The 18798-nt window shown below is 53.2% G+C and overlaps 2 protein-coding genes across 2 annotated transcripts; both read right to left on the bottom strand.

Moving 5' to 3' along the window:
• Nucleotides 1-24: 24 nt before the first annotated feature.
• Nucleotides 25-5125, bottom strand: MMP11 (matrix metallopeptidase 11; the record flags this gene model as incomplete). The annotated part of the gene is made up of 7 exons (XM_034642186.1): nt 25-880; nt 1831-2088; nt 2904-3120; nt 3207-3448; nt 3589-3722; nt 3802-3945; nt 4875-5125. Coding segments are annotated over 7 exons (1380 nt in total), but the record flags the coding sequence as incomplete, so codon positions are not given.
• Nucleotides 5126-8517: 3392 nt separating this feature from the next.
• Nucleotides 8518-18134, bottom strand: LOC105240103 (immunoglobulin lambda-like polypeptide 5). Its single transcript, XM_019805753.2, has 3 exons — nt 17508-18134; nt 10341-10459; nt 8518-8969 (listed from the first exon to the last, which is right to left on the bottom strand). The coding sequence occupies exons 1-3, from the start codon at nt 17705-17707 to the stop codon at nt 8650-8652; spliced, it is 639 nt and encodes a 212-aa protein (XP_019661312.2). The 5' UTR covers nt 17708-18134; the 3' UTR covers nt 8518-8649.
• Between the last annotated feature and the right edge of the window lie 664 nt (nt 18135-18798).

Below are 18798 nucleotides of genomic sequence, written 5' to 3'. Positions count from 1 at the left end.
ACAGAAAGAACTCAGGCAGGCAAGTAGAAAATAAACCATATTTAATGACAGTACTCAGTAGAAAAAAAAAAAGGCTTTGTACACACTGTACACACATTTACATGACTTTGGAGGGTCCCAGTGCTGGAATGAGGGCTGGGAAGGATCTAGCCCAAGACAGGATTGAGGTATGTTGGGGCTTCCAGGGCCTGGGGTCTCCAGCAGGAAACAACCCCCTCCCCAGCTGACTCTGGACCTTTTGGCCTGGATCCTGGGGAACAGATCTCTAGGCTCACCAACTAGAAGGCAGCCAATTCCAAGCACCTACCCAGAGCTGACCTCTCAGGAAAAGGGAGAAGGGCCCCCCTGTGCCAGCACCCTGCAGGAACCTCACAGCAGGGACAGAATGAGGGCTTCAACTTCCCCAGCCCTGCTGAGGTGCTAACCTGAGGACAGGGATGGAGACTGAGGGCAGCAGGGTTTGACTGTGACCTGCACAGGTTGGGTGGGGCTGGCCTGAGACCACCCTCACCCTTAAGTAACACCAGAGTCTCCTTGCCCAGTCTGAGACAGTTGCTGGCAGGTGACCACGACCTGCGTGGCCCTCCCTGCAGTTGTCAAAGTGACAGCACCCCCTCCCCACCCCCCTGAGGAAACACAGGCTCCATCCTATGCCTGGACCCACAGCCATAAAAATGGCCACTGGTCTCTATCCGATATCAGTGGCCTGGCAGGGGTCAGGAACCCTGAAAGCATCGAAGTCGTGGTTAGCGGAAAGTATTGGCAGGCTCGGTACAGCCGAAGAAGTCAGGGCCCACAAGGCGGGGGAAGCCCTCCAAGGCCTTCACCTTCACAGGGTCGAACTTCCAATAGAGGCGACCGCGCAGAAAGTAGGCATAGCCTGAGGAGAGAGGAGGGTCAGGCTGGAGTGAGCAGACACTGGGCCCTGCACCTGCCAGTCAGGATGTGCTCAGGGACAGGCACAGGGGGAGGTCAGATTGCTAGGGCTTGACCACCATTGCATTCTTTGAAACCTGCAGGCTCCAGGGTGGCCATTCCAGAACTTTCCATCCTTTGGATTCCTACCTGCCCCCAGGTCTGATCTAGACTATTGTCCAGGTTGACAGATGCCTGGAGTTTCAGAAACTGAACCCCTACCTCCCAGGAAAGCAAGTCTCCCTCCCCTTACCATACCCCTTCCCTACCCCACCCCATGTCAGTCTACTCTTGTACCTGTCAGCCAGACTATAGACAGACATCCTGAGGCAAGGTGGACCATGCGGGTGACCCAGAGCCCCAGAGCCACCCACACAGGATTGCTCTGCCAGCAGGCCCCGAGGTGGGAGAGCACAGAAGCAAGCTTGAGGGTCCAGGGGACAAAGTACTGGACTGCAAGTCAGTCCTGCCCTACTACTTTGAGATTGTGGGAGGCCAGCCAGGTGCTTTGGTGGTTAGAGGCAGGGACTGCCTGGGTGGGAGGCTTGGCTCCCCACAATCCACCTGAGTGGCCCAGTTAGGGACCTCATCACCTGAACCTCTGTTTGCCCCTCTGGAAACTGGCTTCATAGCAAGTGTACGTCAGAGGGCTGTTCTGAGAACTGCAGGAGACACATAAGGAGCTTAGTGCTGTGCCTAGAACACCATTGGTCCTCAGCGTGCAGCAGTTATTATTTTACCAGTTATAACTCTCATCTGCAGCACGGGGGCACAGCACTGCCCTGGCACAAGGAGGAGCGTGGATGGGGAAAGCACTGGACAAAGGACCTGCGATAAGGATCTAATGCCCAGCCCCCACCAGGTGGGAGATGTGGCTCTTGCACCACTCATACAAGCCGCTCCACCCCAACGCACCGTCAGCATCCCGGAAGGCGGCGTCGATCTCAGAAGGCACCCCTCGCCAGTCAGTGGCCCGGCGGGGCACAGGGCTGTCCACTCGGCGGGTGCTGAGGTGGAAACGCCAGTAGTCTCCACCTCCGAAGAAGTAGATCTTGTTCTTCTCGGGGCCCCAGGCCAAGGCGGCCTGGATGGGGGACCCCAGCAGGCCCAGCTCAGAGAGGGGTGCAGGGCCCAGGACTGGCTTCTCGCCGTTGTACACCCAGTACTGAGCACCTGCCAGAGAAGGGAGGCTGCAACGGAGCTGCCTGACTGTTGCGCCCGGCCACTGTGGACCCATCTGGCCACCACCACTGCCACAGACTTCCCCAGCCTTGGTTTCCTTGTCTGTAAAACACTCGGGCCCAGTAATCCTGCTTGGCATCCTTCTCCCCAGAGGGAAGTTAGAGCCAGTGGGGATAAGCTGGGGTGATGCATGCTTGGGGAGGTAGCACGTGGGAAAGGTTACTCTAAACAGGAAGGAGGCCTCCTGAGCTCCCACTCCTTCCCCTGGCATTTAGCTACCTGTGACAAGTGCTTCTGACCAGTCCCTGGGCCCCACCCTTGCCGCAGCAGGCTTGGGCCTCTGTTGCTGAAGTCCCTACCACCTAGAATGTTCCAGGCTCTGGTCTCTCCCGGTTGAAAGTTACAGCGTAGGCTCTGGGGTTGCCAGAACTAGATCGAATCCCTGCTTTCCCGTCTCCAAACTGTGTCCTCAGGCGACTCACTTCACCACATCTACTCCCCAGAGACCTCACTTCTAGAGCAGGCATACTAATCACACGCACCCCCACCCCCAGGATGGCTTCGAGGGTTGAATGCACTGATGCACGGCCCACCGTGTAATACCTTCTGTTCTATTCCCATCTTGAGAGCCACCTCCTCTGGGAGCCTCCCAGCTGCGCCCAGAGAAGTGAGCCACACTCTCCCTTGGCCCTCAAACTTCGGGCACCCTTCCCCTGCCCAGTATGTCTGGCTGGCTGATCCTCTCCTTGGCCATGATGTCCCTGGCTCCTGGAAGTCTCCTGAGCAGGCACCCCAGTCCCCCTTACCTTGGAAGAACCAGATGTGGCCCTGGGCATCTTCGAAGGCTGCATCCACAGGGCTGGGCAGTCCCTGCCAGTGACGAGAAGCCAGCGCAGGGTAGCCAGGCTGCAGCCGGCCCCCACGCAGCCGCCACACGAAGCCCGCCTTGAAGAAGAAGAGCTCACCACGGATGGTGGAGACTGCATCAAAGGTGATCTCGCAGGCATCTGGTGGGGCTTCCGGCTGGCGTGGGAGAGAAGGGCTGAGAAAAAGCCCACACTGGAGCCACAGAGGCCAGAGGGTGAAGGGACCTGGGAGCAGGGCCTCACCTCTAGCGGAGCAATCTCGTTAGTGTCCACCCCAGCCTGTGGGCCCATGGCCGGGGGCCTGGAGGTGGGGGCTGGCCGGGGTCGGCCATAGAGGTGCTGGATGCCCCTGCGGTCATCTGGACTGAGGCTCAGCGGGTAGCGGAAGGTGTAGAAAGGGGACATAAGTGCCTTAGCAGCCGGCGTGTGCTGCAGCCCCAGCACGTGGCCAAATTCGTGGGCCGCCACCTGCAGGAGGTCTGTGCCTGGAAAAGGGAGATAGCTCAGCAATCCCCAAAGTTCCTGCCACAAGACACCCAAGCTCCAGAGCCCAGCTCAAGGACTTGTCCCCATTCGCTATGATCTTTAGTTGCCCCATCTGGAAAGTGGGTCCACAGCCCCATACCCTGGTTGTTCCCAATAGTCCAGGTCTCGTCATAGTCGAAGTGGACATCTCCTTCTCGGTGGGTCTTGGGAAAAAAGGCATGAGCCAGGATGCCCCCAGGCCCATCAAATGGCAGGTTGTCCCCATGCCAGTACCTGCAGGTGGGTGGGGCAGAGTCAGTGGCTGCGGACAGGTGGGGCTACTTCCCGGTGGGGTCTGAGGCCACTGGTTCACCTGGTAAAGTCGATCATGATGTCAGCATGGCCCTCATGCACCTCGGTGAAGGTGAGTGGTGTCACCTCGCTCCACACCTGGAGGGCCTCTGCCACTGTCTGCCGCACCTGCTCCCGTACCAGCTGCCACGGGAACCGGAGGATCCTGGAGGGAGGAGGAGGGGCCTGGGCCTCGCTTGGGACAGCCCCTGCTGGCTGATGGGCCAGGAGTTGCCCCTGGATGCTCAGTGGGGATGCATGCACGTGGGACACAAGCCAGGTGTGCTCTGGGCCTCAGCTGCGGTCCCTCTTCCACAGGGGAACATCTTTGTGTGGGTTTGTATGTCCTTTGGTGCACACAGGTGTCTGCATTTGGTGGAAAGAATGCAGAACCAGGAGCCCCAAGACCCACCTTCTAGACCTGATTGTGCCACTCACTGTGGAGAGACCCTGGCCCCTTGACCCCCTCTTGGTTTCAGTTTCCCACCCAGGACATTTCTGATCTCCGATCTGTGTGACACCATCATCCTTCACATGCCTTCTGTCCCGGGGCCAACCCCCACCTGCAGGAGAAGTCTCAGCTTCTGCATCACTCCCAGTGTTACCTGTCCTGCTCATTCACCATAGCTCCCACCCGTACAGAGTCCAAGCTCTGATGGTAGGTAGGTCTGCACAAGGACACGGTTAGTGCCTAGCTCCCCGAGAGGACAGGCTGTGTTTCCTTCATTTATCGCAGAGTCCCAGGCCCTGGCACTTACTAGGTCCCCACTAGAGGCTGCCTGGGTGACTGATGGCCATGCCCCGCATGTCGATGGAGCCACCAGCTGTGTGCTGAGACTTTCCAAGCGTTGACAGAGCTACTGCCCCTCCGCCGTGGGCACGCATGGCTGTGGTAGGGTGCTGTCTGTGTGTGCATCTAAGTTGGGGTTTAGGGAGTTGGTCCACAGATGGCTCGGGGGTCAGTGGATACACAGGTCTGTTAACTACAGAGATCTAGTTCCAGTGCGTGTGTCAAGAAGCAGAAGAGGGTGGCAGTTCACACACAGACACACAGGTAGAGGTCTAGAGCCTGCTCCCACAGCTGCTGGCCCCTACCTGTAGGTGAGGTCCGTTTTTTCCCAGCGCCCACCTGACAGCACGAACCGCTTTTGGCGGTTGCGGGCACTCTGCCCATCAGGCGGGTCGGGCACACCGCAGCGGGGAGGTCTGGGGCTGCTGGCAGGCCGGGGAGTCTCCTGGGTGGTAGGTGCAGGGGCCAGGCTGCTGGGAGCAGCTTCATGCCAAGGCTTCCTCACAGGGTGGCGGTGGGGTGCATCCTGGGCAGGAGATAGGATGCAAAGGCTTGATCAGGCCCCGGGTCCTCATGGTCCATCAGCATACCCAGGCTCAAGCCCAGTCCACCTTGTGAATGGGCAAACTGAAGGCCAGGTATGCGAGCCGTCACACGCCAGGGCCCTTTGGCTTGGACTGGCTCAGATTTCCAGAGGCCTTGTTCCGAGGCATCCTGCTGCCTTCCTGCCCCCTCCTGGAGGGCCTGGGCTGCCTATCTAGCCCCCTGGGCCAGTAAGTTCTGAGTCAGCCCCTGACTACTCGCCACACTCACCCAGGAAAAGATCCTACAAAGCTTTCCAGGAAAGGCCAGGCAAGGTCTTCCTGCTCCCCCTACTGGCCTCTACCCCAGCAAACACTTTTTCCCCTTTCTTTCTTCTTGCCTCCCCCCGCCCCCCCGCCCCCACCAACTCTGGCCTTTTCAGTTACCTGAATGGGCTCCCGCCCAGGACACCCACCACCACCACTCCCCAGTGTGGAAGAGCTGCAGCCCTGCAGCGCAGCCTTGATTTGCTCACCCCGCCATAGTTGGTCCAGCCTGAGGGAGCAACAGGGCAGGGGGTAAACATGGGCAGAAGCTGAGCTGGGCTGGGTGGAGGGGAAGGGGGCATAGGGGGGCGAAGGCCAGGAGCAGAGGGGGTCCAGGCCAAAGCAGGGTTTCCAGGCTGAGGAAAGAGAGGACACCAGAGTGTAGAGGGTCCCCACAAGGTCAGGTAGGCAGGGCTTATCTGCAGGTCACCAACCATGGCGGCTCCGACCAGAGAGACAGCAGGGAGTGGGCATGGTTCTGTGCTGAAGGAGGAATGGTGGAAGGAGAGGACAGAAGGACTGAGGTTCTAGTGACCAGACTCCTCATGTCCCGGCCACTTTCCTGGGAAATGCCCCAGGGAGACTGTGAGCCTCTCCTCTTGGGCTACTTTCCCACTGGGTGCCTAGGATCCCATGCATCTCACCTTGAGAATCCTGGAGAGGCTGCAAATTAAATACGAGACCCCCCAAAATTANAAAAAATTAGCTGAGAGCATGAATTCTGATGGACAAAAGGACATTTTATTGAGAGCTGATTGAGTGCTGGGAGCAGGGCTGGGGATGACAGGCGTGAGCCCTGGTAAGAGCCCCCCAGGTCTGTCGGGAACATCCCAGTGCCCCAATCAGGGGAGACCTGGCACCCGCTCTTTGGTCTCAGTCCCTTTGCAGGTTCACCTATCCTCATAACTCGCCATCCCACCCCTGAGCAGTCCTGTTCCTGGCTGGCATCAGCCTTGAGACCTTAGACCTTCTTGAGAAATCCATCTGTCCTCCAGCATCAGTCTGTCTGAGATCTCCCCCAGGTAACTCTCCCTAGTAACTTTGTATAGGACTTGTCTGTTTGGCTTGGTGTCTGTCTTTCAGGCTCTCCTCCCTTCCAAGGAGAGGCTTCTTTCCTCACAGTCCCAGCCACTGAGACCCCAGGATTCCAGGGTGGACCTTAGCCATTAAACCAGGAGGCCATGGGGAACCATGGGCAGTGGGCCCCAAGACCGCTGGGGGTGGACATGGTCCACACAAGAATGGTAAATGTAGGGAAGGAGCAGAGGGTGGGCTGTCCTGTCCTGGTGGCCTATCTTTTATATTCTGGAATATTCTCTGGGCTATTCTGGGTAAGAATGAAACTACCCCATAAGGAAAACTAAGATTCCTTCTATCCCAGAGGCCAGACGAGATGGTCAACTGGAGAAACAGCTCTGAGTCACAGCGAGGAGGGGCAGGAGGGGGTCACTGGAACTGGCCCATCCCGTCCCCACCACGTGCTTCAGAGCGGGAGTAGGCTACAGGGGGTGAGATGGCCAGACAAAAAGATGAAGTTTCCAGAATGCCAGAGCAATTCAGATCCCAGTCCTAGACTGAGTGTAAAGGAGAGAAATTCAAATCCAAATTTCACTTTGGTCCCCAAAGAGAGAAAGCACGGTCACCTGAGTCCCTCTACTGAACACATAACAACACAGTGACACAGCCTCCAACACAACCCTCTGTCATCCCTGAAACCCCACACCCCCGACCCAGGGCCACACACAACTGCTTTGGAGGTTCAAAGTCCAGCCTCCTCTTTGTGGGGGCTGGTCTGGCCCATGGAGGCTTGAGAGGGGGCCCCCCTCCCCACCTGCATCTTCAGTTCCTTGGGGGGTGAGCCTCCCCCCATCCCCAGCCATGGAGGGGTAGGAGGGAATGTCTGAGCGACATATCTCACCCCAGGTAACTTCCCGGAAGGAGCTCTGTCTATGGCTCCGCTTGCTTGGGGAACACCACCTGGAAGAACGGACAGTCCTGTTTCCAACACAGACATGTTGGGGCCTGTGCCCTCTGCTGAGTTGAGGTCCATGGAGGGTTCTGGATGCCACCACACATCCTAGATCCATGCCCCACATGGCCATGTTTGCAGTAGTAAGTGTGTGAGTGTGTACGAGTGCCTGCATGTGGGTTTACGATGTGTGTGTGAGTGTGCAGGCTGTCTGTCTGGGTTAAGAGGTAAGACCCTACATCCTGAGCTAGCTCCTGGCACAGCAGTTTACCTGGTTCTCAGGGCCCATTCCCAACACCGAAGAGGGTGAGTCAGTCTCCCAGATTTGTCCAGGGCACAATCCAGAATCTGATCTTGACATTGAACTCATGGCCTCAGTAACTACCCATGGAAACTTTGGTTTAGTGCTTGTGATTGCGTGAATGGTGGATTGGACTCTACAGGGTCCCTGCCTCCCAGGGACCTTGAATACAGCTGGGACCCCCATGACACATGTGGGAGGAGGAGCCCTCAGTGGGAATGTGGGATTGAGCGACTAGGGTCCAGGGACTGAGGGTCCTTTAGTGAGTATGACAGAGATGTCTGTGGGAGGGGCACAGGACAGTGTCACTGGGGAGGCTGGAGCAGGGGGACTGCTAAGAAAGGAGGGATGCTCTAGGCTATTGACGATAGGGAAAGTTCGTATGGGGTAGGAAACCAGAGAAAACATGGCGTCGAGTGGGTGAGTGGGGGCCTACAAGGAAAGGAGAGTGGGACAGCTCAGGAGGGAGCTAGACCCTGATGGTGAGGCCCCAGGTTCAAGGAGGAGCTCAGGCATTATCCAGGAGTACACAGGGAAACAAGAGCAGTGGGCTTTGGTACTGTTGGTGACCTATGTGGTCCATGCAATAAGAGCAAGCATAGAGACATGGTGGAGGATGGCCCATCTTGGTTCTGCTGTTGGTATCTCCTGTTCTGGAATAATCTCTGGCAATTCTGGGTGAGAGTAAAACTACCCCTCACAAAAACATGACGATGCCTTCTGCTGACTCCTTTCTCACGGGGTGAAAAGAATCGTGTTCACATTTGAGGATGATAGAGTTCAGGACACAAAGTGTTAAATGCTATGAACAGAGAGCCACAATTTCCGACTGAATAAAGAACATTTTATTGAGTGTTGACTGGGTGCAGGGAGAAGGCCTGGGATGACCCAGGTGGGAGGGCAAACCCTCCTGGAGGTCCTGTGGCTCCAGGCCCCCATGGGTGGGGGAGGGTCTCAGGGACCTAGGGGCACTCTGCGGGGACCACCTTCTTCTCCACGGTGCTCCCCTCGTGCGTGACCAGGCAGCTGAAGCTGCTGTGAGATTTCCACTTCTCCGGCGACAGGTTCAGGTAGCTGCTGGCCACGTACTTGTTGTTGATCTGTTTGGAGGGCTTGGTGGTCTCCACGCCCTGGGTGATGGGGCTGCCGTCTGCCTTCCAGGCCACCTTCAAGCTGCCAGGGTAGAAGTCACTGATGAGACACACCAGGGTGGCCTTGTTGGCGCCCAGCTCCTCAGAGAATGGCAAGAAGAGCGTGACCGAGGGCGCAGACTTGGGCTGACCTGTGTGGACAAAGAAGAGGGTGAGAGATGCGGGGACAATCCAGGTGTTGGGCAGCCCTTCCCTCATCTACAGCCTCTGTGACTGTTCCCATGATGGGCATGCTTGTTCACCCAAGGGACTCTCTTTTCCACTCCAGCTCTGGACAGCAGGCAGCCCCCCATGCTCCCAGCAGCTCTTCCATGTCACCTCTTCCAGATGTGAAAGGTGCATTTGCAGCCTCGGTTTCCTCCCCAGCCCAGCATCTGGTCCCCATATCACATCATTCTTCTGGATCTAGGTGCTTCCCCTGTGAACTGGAGTCCCCTACTCAGCCAGTTAGGACAACTGTGACGGTGTGCATGCAGGTCACAAGCCCTGCACCAGGTGGGACACGGAGCCCCCGTCTCCCTCAGGAATGGCTCTGTTCCTGCCTCCTGGGAAGGCTGGGTACTCCAAGGCTCTGCTATCTCCCTCATCCCTCCTGCCCTGACCACAGGACCCTTCACTTCTGCTGCCTTCTTGGGGCTACTCCTCGCAGACGACAGGCAGTGTGGTCCCATGGCCACCCAAGCACCTCTGATGACTCCTGACTTTAAGGGGCAGCTGTGTAGCTCTGAGCCCCCACTCACTCCCCACTTTGTCATCTCTTAAGTCTAAAGTACCTTTTGAGGAAGGCAGGAGACCATCCCTTGGACAGTTGAGACACCTGAGGATTATGGGGCTCCAGGGACAGGTAAGGCTCTGCCCCATGGGACCTGCTCCTTTCTGACCAACATCCTGGGAGGGCTGTGTTTCTGGACACTTTGTCCTACATCACTCATGTCTCTGTCCCTGTGTCCTCACGGCCTAGCAGAGACCCTCAGCACTTCAGCCTAGAGCAAACCAGACTGTTCTGTTCCCCTCCCACGGGTCTCCCCTCGGGCTGCTCCTTGTGTGCCCAGAGGCTGGGCTCACAGCCCCAGCCATGTCCCCAGCCTCCTGTGTGGCCCTCCTAGCCTGGATGGACATCAAGCCCTCAGCCAAGACCCCAAGGGACTCTCTCTAAGGCTGCCCCAGTACCCCTACTCAGAACCAGCCTTGGATCCCACACAGGTGCCCCCCCTGGAGGAAGGGAAGGAGTCCCCATTTTTTGATCACCACCCCCCAAGCCTAGGGCCCTGGAATCTGGACACATTCAACAGTCAGATTCTGAAGGTAAATGCTTGTACTATTGGGGTCCTTATTGCTGGTTTCCCTGAGACCAATCCATTTCCCCCAGATCCCACAGATCTGCTAGAGGGTCAGTCCTTAAGGCTGGAAGGGCAGACAGGAAGCAACCCCCAAAGAAAAATAACTTTCCCAAGACAACAGAGGGGTGGGACAGGTTGGGAAGTGTGGTGAGAGCCACTTACCTAGGACGGTGAGCTGGGTTCCTTCACTGAAAACAAACCAGGGTGACTGAGATTCGGACCAAAACCCACCGGGCCAACACCTGGGGCCTGCCCCCTGGGGGCCAGGCCAGAACAGGAACCTGTGATGGGCATAAGGCTGTAGCAGGTGGGGCTGGGCAGCCAGCCTCCTAGAGGCTGTGGCACACCTGGATGAGCCCACAGCCCAGAGGTGTCCCTGTGCCCAGACCCCTGATTGAGGCAGACTCCACCCATGTCTTGTATATGTCCCCCCTTTCCAAGGCTGTCCTGGTCATCTCCTAATCCTGTGCTGACCGTGAAACTGCATGGAGTAGGTGGACAGTAAATCCCTGAGTGCCTCGTCCTCTCATGTGGTGTGGAGAGCAAGTCCTGAACTGGCTCAGACTTGCCTGATGTCCCCTGGCCTCATTTAGAGCTTCTGAGGGTTCCTCTCCTACAATTTCCCATAGTCCAGCCAGGTGGCTTCCTCCCTGGACCTATTGGTTGGTCTGGGACTGGGCCATTCCTGAATCATAGTACTCCATGTGAAGACCCCCCACTTTTTCTCTACACATCAAGACACAATGCAGTCCCACCTCTTCAATGAAGCTCTCTCTGATCTCTCAGACCACTGTTTTTCTGTCCACCTGTCTGTCCATCTGTCCGTGTGTTCATCCATCCATCATCCATCATCCATCCATCCATCCACCACCTATCCATCCAACAGTAGCTCCAGGCACCGTTTCATATGCTGGGACATAGAGGGTCTCCCTGGCTTTCATCTCCATCTCTCCTTGAAAGCTCTCAGGTCAGGACCAACAAAGCCCTCTTCCTGGGCATTTCCCCAGTTCCTGTTGTACATTATGTCTTTACAGGATGCAACATAGAGTCAGCCTCTCTTTTCAGTAACTCTTTTCCTGTTGGCACCTGAGATCTCCCATCCTCCTCCCCTGACTTACCTTTCACCCCTGCCTGTGCATGGCAACTGACTCCCAGACCGGCACCCTGGGTTCTCTTTCTTTGCCATCTTCCTACATTATGGATTCCTATTACTGCCCATTGGGTGAGGCTCGAGTCTATTCCAGCTCCAAACCCTCTCCTTGACTCCCCCTAAATTGCCTATTGACCATCTCCAGCTGGATGTTCAACAGGAATCTCAAACTCACCATAACCAAATGAGACTGTCCACGTTTCCCCCAAACCAGCTCTTTTTGTGTCCTCATCTTGTCACACGTGACCATGAGTGCTCTCACTACCCAACCCTCAGGCCAGATCTATAGCTTTAATGCAATCCCAATCAAATTCCCAGCAAATTATTTTGCCGATGTTGGCAAACTGATTCTAAAGTTTATAGAGGGGGCAAAGGACTCAGGTTACCTAACACAATATCAAAAGGAAAGCACAAAGTTGGAGAAATGACACCACAAGGCTTCAAGACTTTCTATAAAGCTATAATAATCAAGGCAGTGTGGTATTGACATATATACAGACCAATGAGATAGAACAGAGCACCCAGAAATAAACTCTCACACATACAATCAAATGATTTTTGATAAGGGTGCCAAGACCATTCAATGGGGGAAAGGACAGTCTTTTCAACAAATGGTGCTGGGAAGCATAGATATTCACATGCAGAAGAATGAAGTTGCACTCTTATCTAACATCATATACAAAAATTAACTCAAATGGATGCAAGACATAAATATAAGAGCTAAAACAATGAAACTCTGAGAAGAAAACATAGTACAAATGCTTTACAATATTTGATTGGCAATGATTTCTTGGATATGACACTAAAGGCACAGACAACAAAAGAAAAACTAGACAAGTTGGATTTAATGAAAATTTCAAAATTTTGTATATCAAGTGATCCTATCCACAGGGTAGAAAAGCAAGCCATAGAATGAGAGAAGATATTTTCAAATCATATATGTAATAAAAGGTTAATATCCAGAATAATAGGAAATTCCTAAAACCCAACAAGAAAAAAATTAAACAATGCAATTCAAAAGTGGGCAAAGGACTGGAACAGGCATTTTTCCAAAGAAGATAGACAAATACCAGTAAGCACATGAAAGATGCTCAATATTACTAATCATTAGGTAAATGCAAATTAAGACTGCAATGAGATACCACTTCACACTCATTGGGATGGCTACTATTAAAAACAATGTAGGAAATAAGTGTTGGTAAGGATGTGGAGAAATAGGAAACCTTGTGTAATGTTGATGCACAAATACCGCATGATTCCACTTACGTGAGGTGTTTAGAGTAGTCAAAATCATAAACAACACAGTCTTAAGTTATCAATGGGTCAAAGAAGAAACTACAAGTGAAATTAAGAGATACTTTGAGATGAATGAAAGAAAACCCAACACACTAAAACCTATGGGTTTCAGTGACAGTGGTGCTCTAAGGAAAATTTATAGTTATAAAAATGCCTCTATTAAAAAGAGGAAAGATTTCAAACCAGTAATATAAGTTTATCTTAAGGAAATAGAAAAAAGAAGAGCAAGTTAATTCCAAAGCTAGCAGAAGGAAGGAAATAATAATGATTAAGGTAGAAATAAATTATTAGAGAATAAAAAACAATAGGGAGAACCAGTAAAACTAAAAGCTGGTTCTTTGAAGTCTAGCAGCTTTGAGAAACGTTTACCAGACTGACAAATAGAAAACAGAGAGGAGATTCCAATTATTAAAGTCAGAACTGAAAGTTGGGACATTACTTCACACCATGCAAAAATGAAAAGGATTATAAGGAAATAGTATGAACAATGGCATACCAAAAAATCAGATAACCTGGTTGAAATGAACAAATTCCTAGAAAGACACAAACAACCCAGACTGACTCAAAAAGAAATAGAAAACCTGAACAGTCCTATACCAACCAAAGAGATTAAAATGGTAATCAAAATCCATTCCCACAAAGAAAAGTCCAGGACGCTAAGGCTTCACAGGAAAATCCTACCAAATATTTTTATGTATGCGTGTGTGTATGTACAAAATATTTATTTATTTATTATTAAAGATTTTATTTATTTATATATTTAGAGAGCACATGCATGCACATGAGCGGTCAGTGAGAGGGAGAGGGAGAGAGAGAGACCTTCAAACAGACTCCATGCTGAGCACAGAGCCCAAGGTGGGGCTTGATCCCACGAACCCGAGATCATGACCTGAGGCAAAACCAAGAGTCAAACACTTAACCGACTGACCACCCAGGGACCCCTGTACCAAATATTTAAAGACAGTTTAACACCAATCCTTCACAAGCTCTTCTGCAAAATAGAAAAGAAAGGAACACTTCCTAACTCATTCTTTGAGAATTACTCTGATTTCAAGACCAAAGACATCGCAAGAAAATCACAAACTGATATCCCTTATGAATACACATGCAAACATGCTCAACAAAATACTAGAATAGTGAATCCAACAGCATATTTAAAAAATCATACACAAGTGGGATTTATCCCAGGAAAGCAAGGGTGGTCCAACTTAAGAAAATCAATCAGTATAACGTATCATAACAATAGAATGAAGGATGATAGCCATATGATCATCTCGATGGATGCAGAAAAATATTTGACAAAATTCAATGCAATTTCATGACAAAACACTTAAAAAACTTGGAGTAGAAGGGAACTGCCTCAACTTTATAAAGACCATCTATGAAAAATCTACATTGAACATCATATTCACTGGTGGAAGACTGAAAGCTTTCCCATTAAGGTCAGGAACAAGAAAAGGATGCTGATTTTTGCCCCTTCCGTTCAACACTGTACTGGTGAATGGCTAAACAAAATGTAATACATTGAAAAATGGAATCCTCAGCAGTAGAAAGGAACAAGCAATTGACAAATGGGATGAGTGAGGTGAACTGCAAAGGCATTATACTGAACTACAGAAGCCAGACTCAAAAGGTTCTGTACTTGGAATACTATTATTCAGTTATAAAAAGCAACAAACTATGATTCACCCAACAATCTGAATGGACATCCAGAAAATTAAGCTGGGTGAAAAACACTAATGACCAAATGTTACACACTATATGATTTCATTTATAGAATAATCTTGAAATGACAAAATTAGAAATGACCAAATTAGTAGTTGCCATGGAGTCAGGAAGGGACTTGGAAGGGAGGGAAGTAGGAGTGGCAATAAAAGGGCAAGAAGAGGAATCTGTGGTCAGGGAAATGTTCTGGACCTTAACTGTATCAATGTCAATATTCTGGTTGTGAAATCTTACTATAGTTTTATGAGGCATTACCATTGGGGAAAACTGGGTGAAGGGAACATGGGACCCCTGTTATTGTTTCAACTATATGTGAGTCTACAACGATTTCAAAACAAAAAGTTTAATTTACAAAAAGGTAGTATACTGCACTGTTCCGTTTGTACGGTAGTCTGGAAAAGGCAAAACTATAGGGTCACAGAGAGAACAGTGGTTGCCATGGCTGGGGCAGAGAAAGAGACTGATTACAGAAGAGACACAGAGAAATTTTGGGGGGATGGAAATGTTCTCTATCTTGATTGTGGTGGTAGTTACCTGACTCTATGATTTTGTTAAAATTTATACAACTACTATACCAAAAGGAGGGAATTTTACTCTGCATAAATTAAAGTAAAATAAAAATAGAAATCTTTATTATGTGATTACAGTCACCAAATATTATATATATATATATATATATAGTGAGTTTATTATTCTCTTCCATGGATATACCATAGTTTATCTTCTTTTATTGTTGGAATTGAGGGAGTTTCTACTCTTTCCTCTGAACACATGTACAATATTTAGCTGAAGTTCTGATTATTTCCTCAAGATAAATTTCTAGAAGTGGAATAACTACTTGGTTAAAAGGAATGCAGATTTTTATGAATCTTGACACATGGTGTCATTTGTTCCAAGAATTTCATCTTCCACTGACCATCCACGAGAGTGCCCAGTCCTCCCCCGTCAATCCTCTGGTACCATCACTTTAAATTCACTTGCCAGTTTCACAGGTGATCTTAGTCATTGTGTGGATAGCATCCTCTCTGCAGCTCTAATCTGCTGTCAGAAAATCCGGATCCATTTTCCCAAGACACAAATCTGACTCTGAGAGTCCCTTACATAAGTCCCTCAAGGGCCTCAGGAAAAACCATGGGTGCACGAAACCCTCTGCGGTCTGCCATTCCCCTCCCCTCCCCTCCCCTCCCCTCTCCCAACTCCTGCTCTGCCTGTGCAGCTCACTCTCCTCTTAGCCTTCGCGGCTCCCTTTGCCTGGAGTCACCCCATCACTGGCTAACAGTGTTTCATCTGGAAAACCAGCTTGATCATTCTCCCCCCCCCCACCTTACTGCTCCAAAAATTGTCTATCGGTCTGTCCTCAAGACTGCATGTGACCCCCTCGGTTCAGGCCCATCCTGAACCCATCCTTCAGTGGCTGGAAGGGAGTGGACCTCCTTGGGGGGGGACCAACGCCTTCCAGACCACCCCTTCTCTTGGACCATTTTGTTAAGATACAGGACATGCTGGTGCAGTCACAGCGTTCTCCTAACTAGCTAGCAGAAAAGCCAGGGGGGCATCCTGGCTCCTCCCTTTCCTGTTACTCCCACTTTCTCAATCTCCAACTACCTGTGGACTCTGCCAGAGACACCACCACACCCTCCTCCAAGTCTGTCTAGCCCTAGATTCCCACCCTCAACCACCCAAGTCTGGTCATGTCCTTTCCTTGCAAACATTCCCCAAGATTCCCCAGATGAAGTCTGTCCTCCAGGGATGGGTCTTCCAGGTCAGGGGCTGGTCACTTGTGTGGCCTTCTCTCTGACCATCTTGGCCCCAGTATCCACTTGTTTCAGCCCTGCAGACCACTGGGAGCTTTCTGGGCATTCTGTGCCTGTACCACCTTGCCGTTGTCCTTGCATGTGGTGGCTGCTTCCCCCACCCCCTCTCCCGCTGGACCTTGAATTGGGGCCAAAACTTGCTCCTCTGGGATCCCAGCTCCAGCACAAGGCCTGACCCCCCATGGGGGCTCCATCTCTCCTTGTGTTTCCCTGGGCCCTGCCAGATGCTGAGATGCCAGTCCTTTCCAACCCATACATGCTGACCCGCCCTCCATAGCCGGCCTGCTAGTACCACGGCAACCCCACCATCCTTGGGCTGGGTGTCAGGCTACAAGGCCCTCAACCAGTTAGGGCCCCTCGCTTTGCAGGGTAGGCACCTGAGGCTGGGAGAGGCGGACCTGTCAGCCCAAGTTAGGAGATGGGGGTGGGAAGAGCTGGAGGCCATCGGGCTTGAGTGTTAGTGTCTGCACCGGCTGTGTGACCTTGGGCAGGTCTCCTCAGCTCTCTGGACCTCTATCCTCATCTGTAAAGTGGGGGTGACAGTGAGCTCTACCTCGTAGGGCTGCCGAGGGAGGCTCGGCCCCTAAAGTGATTAGTGCCCACAGTGAACGTGCTGTTGGGTCACTCATTAGCATAAGTGGACCCCGATGCTCGGCACTTCGTCCAGGGACTTTCCACCGCACTCAGAGAGGAGGGGGCTGGGCTCACTTGGAAAGTGACCCTCTCAGGGGCCTTTCCCACGGAGGCGCTTGCACCCTGGGTGGGTTTGAGTTCTTAGGGGGTCGGTCGCAGGAGGCGGCCCTAGCCGAAGGTACTTGGCTGAGGGTCGGTGACCTGGGGACAGCAGGGAAGGCCCACTCTGACGTAAGAAGCATCGGCTGGAGCCTGCACCCTAGTGCTTCAGGGAGTGGCCCCTGTCCAGCAGGGGAAGGGCAAGGAGGGGGCTAAGACGAGGCGGCCTGGGAACCCTGGCCTAGCCACAGCACCCACTACCCACGTGGGTATCCTGCCCCTGCCTCCTGTTTCTTCCCTACCCGGAAGACCAGGGTGAGCTAAGGGAGGCACTAGCCTTGGGTGCAAAATTTAGGAGTGCCAAAAAAATTCAGTAATTAAGATAAATAATAATTTAATACAGTACTAAAAAAAAAAAAACCTAAGGCAACCGAATACACCCTGGACAAAATGTCAACACTTTCTATAAAGCCAGGGTCTGTCCAGACTGCCCCTCTTCTTGCCAATTCTTCCTTGTCCTTATCCCCCTCACAGCCACTCTGTGCCTCAGTCCCAGTTCTGGCTGCAAAGACCCTCTCCTCCCTCACCCACATGACTCACTCAGTCCCTTACCTGTCCCACAGGCTCCGAGAACTGCTTCCTGCTGGGGCTCCAGGGCCGGGGGTGCTGTTCGGTGGGCCTACTGTCGTTGGGGGCAGCCGGCCCTGGGCGCCCACGGCCAAGCCCAGCAGCAGCAGGGGCCAGCACGGCTTGGGGCCAGGGCTCTGTCCCCAGGGGGCCTCAGAGCCCACCTGACCTGTCCCTGGCCTCATTTGCCCTCAGGGTCAAAGGACCTGCAGGCTTGAGCTCCCTGGAGGAGTGTCAGTAGGTAGCCCGGTCCTCCTTGCTGACGGTGGCTATCCCAGTGTTCCCTGGCCCAGGTGGCCCGGTCCTCTGCCTGAACCTTCTCTCCAAGGCCCATGGCTGTTACTCTGGGAGGGGGGTTCTCTCCCAGTGGGCCATTGGCCAACTGCCCTGCTGCGGTCGCATCCAGAGCTCAACCGTCTCCCGCCACAGCTGCGCGCCTGGCCTTGCCCCTGGGGCCCTGCCTTCCTTCCCAGAGGGCGCCTGGCTCCGTGGAGCCTCTCTCCTGGGACTGGAGAGGCCACGGAGGGCAGCGAAACGGTAGCGGAGCAGGGGTCGCCTGCGTTCAGTGGGCTGGGGCTGCGGCTGCTGTTCTGACCGGCCTGGGGGCAGGGGTGGTGACAGGGGAAGGAAACAGGTGTGGTTTAGCAGGAAGCCCATGTTCAAGTTTGGGAATCATGGTACGATTCTAAACACCGTGCTTAATGCACCGTGTTCAGCACCTCGTGGGTGTCGTCTCTCCCTCCTTCTGACACACTCACGCCCTGTCACCCTCATAGATTTGATCCGGACGTCACCGTCGTGAACAGTGTCGGACCCTGCCGCAGTAATGGCTTCTGTGAGACCCTTTCCCATCTCCCCAGAATGCCCACGCACTGTCCTGCCAGGAACCCCTGCTTCGGCGTGGGGTGGGCAGCAGCCGTGAAGAGGGACTGAGCCCCCGCATGGGGTGGCAAGAGCCTGGCTCTGCACTGGCGCTGCCAGGAGGGATGTCACCTCCGGGGGTCACCTCTGGGGCGTCCAGGCCTCTGTGAGGTGGGGCTGGNCGTCGGACCCTGCCGCAGTCATGGCTTCTGTGAGACCCTTTCCCATCTCCCCAGAATGCCCACGCACTGTCCGGCCAGGAACCCCTGCTTCGGCGTGGGGTGGGCAGCAGCCGTGAAGAGGGACCGAGCCCCCGCATGGGGTGGCAAGAGCCTGGCTCTGCACTGGTGCTGCCAGGAGGGATGTCACCTCCGGGGGTCACCTCTGGGGCGTCCAGGCCTCTGTGAGGTGGGGC

This window comes from Ailuropoda melanoleuca, chromosome 14 (assembly GCF_002007445.2).
Source record: "Ailuropoda melanoleuca isolate Jingjing chromosome 14, ASM200744v2, whole genome shotgun sequence".
Lineage (NCBI taxonomy): Eukaryota > Metazoa > Chordata > Mammalia > Carnivora > Ursidae > Ailuropoda > Ailuropoda melanoleuca.
The sequence above is the reverse complement of the archived record's forward strand: the minus strand, read 5'-3'. Positions and strand labels throughout refer to the sequence as shown.